The sequence below is a fragment of the Helicoverpa armigera genome, chromosome 14 (genome assembly GCF_030705265.1).
Source record: "Helicoverpa armigera isolate CAAS_96S chromosome 14, ASM3070526v1, whole genome shotgun sequence".
Taxonomy (NCBI): Eukaryota; Metazoa; Arthropoda; class Insecta; order Lepidoptera; family Noctuidae; genus Helicoverpa; species Helicoverpa armigera.
The window spans coordinates 3997427-4010071 of NC_087133.1; the positions used below are offsets into that span (position 1 = coordinate 3997427).

The following is a 12645-nucleotide window of genomic DNA, read 5'->3' on the forward strand; positions in this document are numbered from 1 at the left end:
GCATACTTTGTCAACTGTATTATCAACATGACACATGGGTCAGTTGCTAGTCCTATACACATTGTTTTACTGGACTGAATCTATATATTTACTTGAATTAATCTCCTTTTTATTCCTCATCACCACATTTAACCGACTTCAAAAAAGGAGGTTCTCAATTCGACCGTATTTTTTTTTTACTTTACTTTTTACCCAATTCAAGTGTATAGTTTAAGCGTAGCATTTTCACTCTACTTTTTCCGTCTCTGGCCATACTGTCAACACTTTGAGACTCTTCATGACATTAGCATAATTCCAAAAACAAAAGACAGTCCAATAACGGTAAAACAATCTCAAATCAACATCCTCAAAACATTCATTGAACATCCTTACAATCGCTCATAAGTAACGTAAAATCTTATCACTCCTGTCAAAACAGTGTCGCTTGTGCATCGCAATATGAAATATGATTCGCGACTTCGACACACCTAATGTGAGGAGTATCACGAACTGTCCACTTGCAGGACAGCAGAACATTAATAATATTACTCATTGTAACGCGACACGACGATACACATCTTACGAGTAACCTTAATGCTTGTATGTTTAAAATTCTCTGGAAATTGCTGGGATGCTTTTGAGTTTAGTTGTGGAGATAAGCTGGTTTGTTTGTTTACTAAAATAAAAGTGTATTTATTCTAGTTACAATTTAGTATCTAATGTCGTGGTATGAAATGAGATTCATTGAGAAAGTAAGGATTTTCTGTACCTATTACCTTTTATGATCACTACTTTTACTTTTAGAAGAACTGTCTTATCAAAATCAGGCTGCCTGGTTTCTTCATGGTAACTAAGTAGATGATTCAAGAGTGCTGAAGTGTGAACAGTCTGCCTGCACTTTCTATTTAGCCAAAGAACTGTAGCTCCAAATCGAACAATAGGCTATACCCCAAGCAATTTGATCGTTTAAACCTTTCATCACCAGTTGCCATATCAAAACATTGTATAGATCGAAATATTCCGACAGCATGATTTATACGGCCAGCCTCCGACCTACAAACTGAGGCAACCTTCACATTTTTCGACACTCTTTTGTTGGCACGTGGTGAGTTCGCTAGCGCCCTCGCAGGTTCGGCTGTCATGTCACTGGATCGTTCATTTATCATAGCTCAATACTGGCTGATGGGTGCACGGCGTCTGACTGGCGCTCAACTTCGATACTTTCTATCGTTACGATTATATTGTGTTTTAAATGTTCAGTGTTTGTCGTCATTTGTTTTATTGTTTGATCTTAGTTTGTTCTAATGGCCTCGTTTTGATTTGATTGGGGACTCCCATCTCTAAATTGTAAATTAAAACTTTGCCATATTTGTCAGAGTAGGTATATCAGCTGATACAGTATTTACTAAAACTATTGTTAAGTAATGAAACTCATTCGTATCATCATAATTTATTTTATCATCTTCACCAATTTTTCAAATTTAATACACTTTATTAATACAATACAATAATTTAAATGATCAGTAGCATACTTTACTAGAGTCCTCATTTAAACTGGAATGAACGATAAACGTTATTTTATTAGTTAATAAAGAAATAACATAACTAAATTAGGAGGAAAAGTATTTTACAAAATGATAGAAGACGGAAAATAGTCAGGCCACGTCCTATTGCACAGAATTTTTACAAAAGAAACATTGAGAGAAGTTATTTTACTTAAGAATTTGAACATTTTTAGTTTACACTATATTACCTAATATTTACAAACAATAAATAAAGCAACAAATATACCAATCGAAGAAATTAAGCATTACAAACATACTTCTTGAAATAAAATCAAATACACGAACTCAAATCGCGCTGTTTTCACTTAAGAATTAAAATTTAACAAAATATCACAGTTGACCACGACGTTTTCTAATAAAAATGTGACAACAAAACTTGAAGCGGCGATTTATAAAGCATAAGGTCAAATTATCCAACATCATTAATTTGAACGTTGTGACAAGGTTAGGCAACATGTGAGTTCTATCACATCTAGAGGTGTATAACCTTGTTAGGGCGACCCATTAAAAAGTTAAGAAACTAAAATAGTTGGCATATTAATCAATTTTTAACTAACAACTGATAATTTCACAAAACGAAAATGAAAATTAAAACAATTTCAAAACAACTGAAGAAAATATGAAAAAGAAAAGATTTTATCACTAGCATTATTTTAAGTACATTTTACAATATACGACATTAAAAGACTTTAAAGTACGCAATAGAGCCACATGAAATTTTTAAATGGGATCTTTTGTGGAAACTTTAAAAAATCACTATTCATATCATTACTTAATATCTTTAACTATAGTACGTATTTATAATGTGATAAATACTTTGTTATTTACAAACTAAGGACAGGAACATAAAACAGTTCGGGAGACATACTGATATATATTAATTTTTTCACCGTACCTACTACGTGACAAGTTATTTACATTAATAGGAAGGAATTACCTATTCACAATCTATTACTGAGCTTTCATCAAGTTTCACAGCGCTTTTACAAGCCGTCTCTAATATTCGTTACTAGATTATGAAATGACCTAAATATAATATTTTTCTGATACATTTTGTCTTTAACAATATGTTGTTCGTACGCCTTTACTCTATCCCTGTACAATTCCGAATTTGTTTTATTCTTGTGATGACTACTTACGCTGGGAGTAACGTCTATCTTAATACTATCAAGTGTCTATGATGAAAACGTGATATACAAAGTTTTGTCCAGCATTTGACTGTTCATTGATATGTTTTTCTACATCATCTATCTCCACTCTGTTGAAAATATTCAATGAAATGCAAACGTTGTCAGAATTTTGCTATCACATTGTTTAACAGTAGACACCTTCTAGCCACCACAATGTACACAATATCGGTATTCAGTTGTTTATATCTTACAGTTTAACGAATAATGCAAATCGATACCGTACAGCTTATGACTAGGTAAAATTCAATTCTACTTTAAATTTTAACACCGTTGTAGTTTATGTTTACATATAACTTTTTCGTGACAAGAATGATGATTTCGTTACATGTCTTAGTACAGGTATGGGAAATTGGAATAAACTTTAAATGTTACGTTTTATATTCATATTTCTCACAATAAGCACTCTCTACTCGTCACTGCAGTTCTGTTCCACGGTATCTTGCCGCACAAACACTGTCTTCGTCACTTTCAACGTCTCAATAACAATAACAAAATTAGGCTACACTATAGAAATTTTTCGAACAGCGAATAACTGACCCAGTCTGGTTGCTGTAACATCAGAGTACTCTATGATATTACACACAACCCCGCGTGGCGGACGACTGTCTACATTAATAAATCAGTTATCCGCTGTTCGAAAAATTCCACTGATCCTATGCGGAGAGATGCGCGAACTGGCTCGGGTGAAGGTCGAACTGGTAGGGGTGGCCGTACGGATTCATATGGTACGGCACTATGTTCATCGACGCCATCTTGTGCTCCTTCTTCCACTTCATGCGGCGGTTCTGGAACCAGATCTTGATCTGGCGCTCGGTGAGGCAGAGCGCGTGCGCGATCTCGATCCGTCTCCTCCGCGTCAGGTACCGGTTGAAGTGGAACTCCTTCTCCAGCTCGAGCGTCTGGTACCGGGTGTACGATGTCCTCTGACGCTTCGTCTCTCCGTTGGCGTTCACCGTGCCTGGAAAAGTTAACACAAATGATTAGTATGACTCAAACGACCCACAATTTAGTTCACATTAGTTGTATAAGTTTGTTAAGTATTATTCTGGTCACAAACGCGAAGCACGTTAATATTTAGAACTGAATGTTCGTTTGAGCGCCAATGAATAGTTGGCTCGATCGACTTCGTGCCTTGCCACGCTTGCTCGATTGTGATGTACAGCTCGCGGCAACATGCTCCGCTAAGAACAAGATTTCTATTCAGAAATATAAACACTATTGTGCAATTAATTTTAATTTATTCCCTCGAGCTGTCACATTTTTCTTAATTTATATCTTGTTTCGCGACGCACTACGACACCTTCTCTAATGATTGTTTTGGCACATGCTTGTTCCTGTTTGCGGGTACAGACCGCGGCCAACATAAACTTCTAGTAGCTACGATATACGTCGTATGAAGAGATGAGCTTTTGATGATATTACGCATGTTGGGTGCGATTAAAATGATTGTTTTTTGTTATTGCAGGTACATCGGGCATGGCTGAGGAGTGTTTATTTAGAAAGCATCCGAAGTATGAAGTGCAGTTAGTAAATGAATATCAAAGGGGGAGTAGCGAGTGAGCGGTATGGCGGCGGCGCGCGAGTCATGGGTTGCATGCCGCACCTGTCACGGCATGTCGACGGCACGGCCCACCACTTGGTCCGGCTTGGACGGCCGCCAGTGTTCCTGTGATAGATACGCAGCCCGTCTCGGGTGTGTCTACCAAATTAAACTGCGCCATTTATTATATTTCTTTAAGGAGATTGGTCCACTAATGAGTGGCCACATCATTATTATTAATCTATTGAATCATGCTATTGTGATTGTGTTGTTGCCTTGTCCCAGTGAGACAATTCAAAATAAATCAGAGCAATATACAGTGAGTAATTATAAAACAATTGGTTCGGGTAATAAATTGTGTAATAGATTCAGTTCGGACGTTTAGTCTTCCCTTATTCTTTGAGTTGTCATACCCGCGTCAGTGAAGATGTTTAAGCTGGTATAAATAAATATTCGATTTCGTATGAGTTTAAAAGCGTACGAGTGAAGCTGCAGCAAAAACCGAGCCGATTGAAATGTTAGTGGCAGGCCGATGCACAAACAACAGACGTACAGCATTATTTTAACATAAATAATCCTTGTACGAAACGAATGGATACAATACGGGAGCATTTGAATTTCAATATGAATACAGGAATACATTGATGTTGATTAAACGGTCACATCAAGACTATAATTTAAATGTGTTTAAGTTCAAGTGATAAGCTATGTGTATGGAAATATTGACAGGTCCATCGTATTAAATTGCAATAAAATATTTCACTGACATACACAATTATCTAGGTATAGAAAAAGACGTGCTTCTACATTCACTCCTATAACTCAGACCAGAGAATTATATTTGACAAGTAGATACTTATAATAAAAATTAAGGTACTTTAGAGTACCTAAAGAGGTACTACTAGAGGTACAAAAATCTATAATCTAATATATTTTCGGGACACCAATCCGTACGGAAATTATTTGGATATTGAAATCCACTTTATATCCTGAAGTTACACTGAAGTCCATAATAAAATAAAGAACGCATTCACATCAAAAAACTTGTCCCACATCACTATCATGCAAGATAAAACCTTCCAGTTATCCAAACTTGCAGTAAAATATACGAAAACGGTAGTCGTCTTTATAACTAAACTAGATAATTCTAGGTCACAGACCATTGATATTCCGTCTACCACAGTCTAGACATATTGCATGGTCGAATTTTAAATGAATGACATCGTATTACACATGGATGAGACTTGAAAATTTGAAAACTAAAATAGCCAACGTCTGGAGACAGTATTTGATAAAACGTGATATTAAGATTTTGGCGGTTTGTTAATTTGAGAATGCATTGGACAGTTCATTTTGTCTTTATCATCAAAACGGTGCTGTTGACTTTGGTGTTATTTGCAATTAATTTCAAATTGATGAGCACGTCATTCTTTCGAAAAAATAAGACTTCACTATCAAGATTGACTATTCCATCAATATAAATGACATCATGCATATTTTTGCATTTATTCACTTCATCTTCCAAAATCTCGCTATCCATTAAAAATCTTGCATCTCCAAGATTTATTTCCCAACATCAAAAATAATCTGAACACGCAATATAATCAGTTTTTACAAGTAAAACATTTATTGTATAAAATGTGAGGATTCTTCAATCAACGGCGTACTCTCGACTTTATAATGTGTCCGACATAAAAACGCTCTGAGATCTAAGATCAAAGCAATGACTAATGACATCTAGATGAGAACAGAGTGTGCAATAAAAATGTCACAAATATATTTTTATCTGTGGTCTACATAGGCCGTGTAATTGTCGATAGTATCGTTTGTGTATTCACACTGTTTTGCTGTAATTAATTGGTGCACAGCTTTGTTGTCTTTAATCAAAACTTTTCGATGGCATTATCATCGTGTCTTTCCGCAATATTACCTAATAGATTCAGTCTATCTTGAGTCTTGAAAAAAATGATTAAATTCATCATTAGCTTCCAGATAATGTTCTCGGAAAAATTAAAGCAAAAGACTCATTTGAATAGTTTCATTTCTATGTAGACTTCCGAATCATCTACAGCGCACTACAAAATTTTCATACGGATTAACTCCAATAAAGTTTTCTTCGCTTTATTAATCAGCTTCTATTCAAACGTTATTTATGTTGTACAATGTTTATCTTGCTTCTACCATTGTAAATATATTGTACCTAATTAGTCTTTTTTTCGTAATTTGTTACTAGATTTTATATACCTTTGTGTGTTATTTCAGTTATATTAAATACGTAGGTATAGATTAGTGAAGCGTCTGTGTAGGTATCTGTCTGGCTCACAATGTAGGGATATCTTTAAAGTTCAAACGGAGCAATATATCTTCTGGTATTGCTTGTTTGCTTTGTATAGAATAACTACATCGAGTACAGGTACACATTGGATTAGCTGAGATGTACTTGTTCGCCTTGAATTTAGCGCAATACTTTAGGTACGTGCTGTTTCAAAATTATCAATATTTTTTAGGGAAACTGTCGGAAATGAATTTAACTATGCAGCTACACTTATTTCAAACGATATATCCCAAAGGTTGCTTTTCTGTAGCTGTATCAACGATGAGTTTCTTGAGACGCCATAGGAAGACCATAACTTGTATTAAGAGAAACGATCATTGTTATTTTTGCAAGACCCTTACTTGGACTTTGATGAGAATAAAACGAGACCAGCTTTTGAAGTCTAGACAAAATCGAACAATACCGTTTTAAAATGTCATCGAATAAATTCAAAGCAATTCAAAATAATTCGCGTCTGTAACATCAGCTGCAGCGGAAACCAAGTTCATTGAGCATAAAATATTATACGCAAAAAGCGTCTGAAATCTATATTTTATCGAGGTAGACAATTAAATCAGTTGCCATGGCGTCTAGGCTGAATGAATAACATCTGCCTATTACAAACAGTCGGTGCATCGTCAAGCAGGTCATCTGACTTCTCACACACAACTAGACACATTAATCATGAATAGCGGATGAATTTTGAATGAAAACCAGAAGAATTTTGCGGTTCAATCCTAGCCCGGAATATTTCAGGTTTTATATAATTTCCTCAATGACCCCAAAAATACACTGCACCTCTAAAATGACAGGAACAAATCCTTGAAAACGTTTCTCATAAAATTTAGAATTTGAATTATCAGAACCTTGGCCAGATCCTTGAATGTACAAATAAACACGTGCAATAGAACTTGGAATTTCCAAAATGCGTTTTATTTTTGCGTCACCCACACAAACAGACTTTAAAACTAATACAAAAGCTACAAGTGAGCTTTATTATTAAAATGACATTCTGATAGCGACAGGAAAATTTATAACTTAGTGTCATTTTGAAGCTATAAAAAATGATTATCCGTTTATTTTAATACTTTTCAAAGCGTGACATTTTGGTGGGAATATTAATATAAGATGGTAACCGGAGCAAATTCACCTGCGTTTTGAAACAAAGCGCTCCGTCGTACGCGCATGTTTGACGTATGAGTGACGTGCGCAAGGTGGCCTCAGGCATACTCTTATACAGCCTTCCTGTACTCCTTACAAACTTACATTTGCAACTACATAAATACTTTTAACTCCACATCTCTACTGTTATATCCTTTTTTCAAACGCATAACTCTATGGCGTAAGCCGTTGCAAATATGTCTTATATTATTTTGATGAATTAGTCACGTTCTAATGTCATTCATTTCAGATTTATCATTCGGTGTTGACTTACATGCATGTAAAGCGTTTTTGGCAATGAATGACGATGATATCATTTTGGTATAAAATAATGTTGATTTAAGTTTAGTAGCTGCATGTTTTAAATTATTGTATCGCTGACTATATTTTATTTCATGAGTATTTTAAATTACTCTTGTATTTAAAAAACAGAACATGTCCTAAACCAGTGCAGGGATTATTTTCTTTTACCTTAAGCATTCTGGCTGGTAAGTAATTATTATACGTCGCCTACCTATCGAGTCTTTGCTTTTTAAAGCTACCCGCGCTTCGTAAGGTTTTATTTGAAGATACGACTTTTTGGCTCACTATCTCAGGCGAGGTATCGCCGCAATGTGTCAGTCTGTCCCGCGGTGCCACTTTACGAAACTTTTGATTTACTTTACCAACAAGTTTTGGGTTTTTATTTCTTAATGGCATCCCTTGGGCGTTCGATTTCTGTTGAATGACTTGTGGTGGGGATTGTTTTATCCGTTGCGAAATTGAAATTTTGTCGAGTTAAAAAAAAAAAAGTTTTATTAAACTTAACAACATTGAATTCTGCTAAAGCTGTAATTATTTATGTAAATTCATGAAGTCGCCACTGGACTAAGAGTCATGGTAGTGCTACCAACGAAATGAGTTATAGCGATGATGTCCACACGCACGCATGTTTCAAATTATGTCATCAGCCATCCCACCAGATCGTGTTATGTTACCCAAATGTCACTGGCTCCTAGTCGGCGCTAGTTATTATTTGGCTCGTTGCCTCACGATTATTAACTTTAACATACAGAGGAAATTAGTTAATTCAGTAAAGATAATAATAGTCGAGATTTATTACAGAGAAATGTGGAATTACAAATAGAGTCGAACCAGTTGTGCGGCGCAAGCGCGGCTACGTAATCGTCGATCCATAAAAGAGAATCCGAAGATTGTCCGATTGGATCCGGAGCGGGCACGATGCGAAGCATTAAGAGTGGATTTCTCACGTTCGTGGTGAGCACTAATCACGACGTAGAAATATTAAGGACACTAATATCTTGTACACATTTACATAACACGCAATAAATCTCTATGTGCGGGCGCAGCGGCGCGTTGCGGTCGGCGCCGTTGATAAATTCTTATTGGAGCTTTTTCGTTGGACTATTTCGATACGGTGGCTGTTCGGTTTGTTCTCTTTGTTACTACCGCACAGGTAGATACTTTTAAACGGACACAACTAGATTGCAAATCCGCGTATATATCACTTTGATAAAATAGCTATGCAAATGATCACAAACTAATAACGTTTATAACCATAACTCACTATTAACATACCTATTACTGATAAACTGTCATTCAAATCAATTTGCATCCATTTACCTACACAACGATCATGCAAAACACAGTCGCGCTGGACTATTTATCACTAAAGTAAATACTTTTATGTACGATCCTAGTACATTATTATGTGACTTTAGTTCAGATCGCTTATCTGGAAGACTAATTGCCTATCTATCTACATTTACTTAGTAGCTTAGCGGACCAAACCGGTAACACAGAGGATTATTTATAGGAAGCTAAGTATAAAACCTTGGAATGGCGAACGGTATGTATGATTTTGTTGTGATTTATCATTGAATGTCATACGAGACATTAGTCATAATTATAATCGTAAATAAATGTTTGTTTTTTTTCCAACAGCCGTACGCTTCGGTACACTGTGCATCTTTTTTATATACCTACTGAGAGTTTTTACTAAGCATAGGCATTTTTTTGAAATTGCAGTGCTTTATTGGCTGTCATATAGTGAATAAGATAGTTTTAGGTATATGTCTGTATTCTACTGTTCATACCAACTCTTCAATTTGGAACATTAATCGGCTCATATACTAAAATATACGCATTGGATGGTAACCGATGAATGCATGATAATATCAGTATAATTTCCCAACACTAAACCGATAAACAATTCTCGGGAGTGCTAAGCGACTTGATTATTTATTTATTCGCGTGCAATTATCAACACACAGATATAAACTGCAAGAATCGCCAACAGTCTAAATAGACTCAGCTGAGTAAAGACGGTCTAAAGTCTAAAACATTAAATAGAAATAAAATAAAATATTGAGGTCCGTTCGATCGCTTCCTTAATCGTTGGCACCACAATTACTGGAGACGCCGTGGGACCGATAATAATTTTAAAAATATCGCCCAGTAAATGATGCCATAAATTAAATTTAATAATACGTACGCCCAACACAACGGCATCATGTGCGGAAAGCTAATTGAATATTAATTTAATAATAAATCTGGTTGGACGAGTCTTCGCCTATACCTCTCTTATTTATAACTTAACTCCGACTACGGCAATACCAATTTTAATAGATTTAAATGGTTAACGATTTATTGTTGTCACAGATATTAAAGAATGCTAATTGTTAAAAGTTTTTGTTTGAATTAGTCAAAGCCTAATGTTTGGAGCCACACCTTCGCGGCGACCATTACAAACACCTTCCGTTTCACTTAATTTATTACTTTTATCTCGAGCACAGTCGCGGTCGATGCACACAAACACACGACATCTCCGACAATAAGACAAATCGTCCGATTACGAGACACTACCTGCCCGCGGTGGGTCCGAGCCATGCAAATTTTCTAAAGCTTTTTTTTCTCCTGAACCAATTATCATCATGCGCTTTTAAAGAAAGCAAAAGTATTAGAGCACAGTGCAGCCATCAATAGTCGCATTAGTAAATTAATTACTGTGACATTTTCGAAAGAAAGTCTTACACACTTTCTTTGAATGCACAATTGCTCGAAAAGTAGAAAAAATGTTACAATTTTGAATGCAAGTTGACCTTGCGAAATGCACGCTAACTTGCCGTTTTGCAACATTTGGTAATTTTCGCACAGACTCGTGATTTATGTCGTCTCAAAGACATGCTTTGTTGTAAAACCGAGTTGTTTTAAATAAGACCACTTGCGGTGTCCTTATAGCAAAACTTTAAAAGAATCGTATGGGCATTAAGCGACTAAGGAAAACATAATGAATGTATTAAGTACCCGGTCGTTTGCATTGTATCTACAAACAAAGATGACGTCGGCTATAGAGTATAAAGACCTCGACGTTTGCGCGGATGGAAATGTGCGCTACACTGAGCCAGGAATAGATCATGATATCATAATATCTAGTAAGCAATTTGGCTATGATCCTATCAATAGCGTAGGATTCGATGTCGAGATACACAACACGATGATATAACTGCAACGATAGAAGTAACATAAAGCTACTTGAGTAGAAAAACAAGTGTGAAAATGCACAGTACATCGGCTATTAAAGAAAGGAGCAACGTTTATCAATTTCAAACATTAATCCAAGACTAGATAAAGGCCACCACACGGCTAGCGCGGTATTGTCGAAAGAAATCTCCATACAAAACATTACTCGGCTGTGTTGAGCGATTTATGCGACGGCCTGAGGCCTGCGTACCACTGTGCACTCCTTATTGTATATTATTGTAGTGACACCGACTAATTTGTTGGCCGACTGATGAGCCAACTGCGGGGAAAGAGATTGTTTATGTTGTACTATATTAACTCTAAACGTAGAGCAGATTATCCCACAGTGAAATATAAACTAGAGCTAATCTCCGGCAGTATATTATGTAAGTAGCTATGTAGAGTTTACATATTCTTTGAAGAGAGAGAATTTTATTTCAGAACGAAATTCAATTTGCTGCAACAACTTTTACAATAATAAAATGGCGATCGATATTAAACGTTTTCATAGAAAATTATGTATTAATAACATGGTTTAATAAAGTAATAACAGTGGATCTTATCCAGTTTATGCGGGATTTTGATCTTAGTGAGTGGATTTATTTAATCCTTGTTTCTGCGTAGAACCGGCGCAGACGCTGTCGCCGAGTGACAGCGCGGTGTGCGCACGCGCGCTTCTCTTCACATCGCCGGACAGTAGGCACGAGAAGATATGTTAAACTTTACTTTATATTAAATTGGACATCGTCATTCAGAATTTAAATGTTGTAATACGTTTACCAGAATATTTAGATGTTTGTAAATATTTTGAGTTGAGACTCTGGAATATTTATAGACAACCTTTCAAGCAAACGTCCATTTCCCAAAATTGAAATAGCTGCTCAGTGTGAGAATAACAGCATGAAATTCTGTCTGGATATGCACTATAAATATTGCAACATCTTAGTCATAACTCGATAAAAATCGAATAAAATATTATCTGTTCCATGAATAGTCGTTTAATCCTTTCCAGCACGAAACAGCTTTTAATTATTTTAATTGCAAATATAACCGTTTGTTAATTTAGTAAAATACACGTAAACGTTCGTCGTGACATGAAACGAGTGGCTCGGCACGGCTCACGACATTTCAAAACAAACTGATCTTTCTTCGGAGTACAACGTCAGTACCTCGACGCGTGTTCCTCACGCCATCTTGAAACTGTTTGTACATATTTTGACTAGTTAAATCGACGAATTAACCACAGTGCATATCGGATGTTGAAAATATTATAAACGAGCGCAGGTTTGAAATAAAATTGTTGTTTTATTGTTCGATGTATTTATGTGTAGGTAAGTACATTTTCAGTGAGATAGTTATAATTATTAATTATAA

At 35.8% G+C, this 12645-nt stretch overlaps 1 protein-coding gene across 1 annotated transcript in view; it reads right to left on the reverse strand.

The window, feature by feature from the left end:
- Positions 1–1417: 1417 nt before the first annotated feature.
- The window catches only part of LOC110380257 (homeotic protein Sex combs reduced), a 39023-nt gene continuing 27795 nt past the window's right edge, over positions 1418–12645 (reverse strand). The window contains exon 3 of the mRNA XM_021340187.3: positions 1418–3692. Within this exon, the coding sequence (XP_021195862.3) occupies positions 3388–3692 (305 nt within the window). The 3' untranslated portion in view covers positions 1418–3387. The remainder of the gene's footprint in view (positions 3693–12645) is intronic.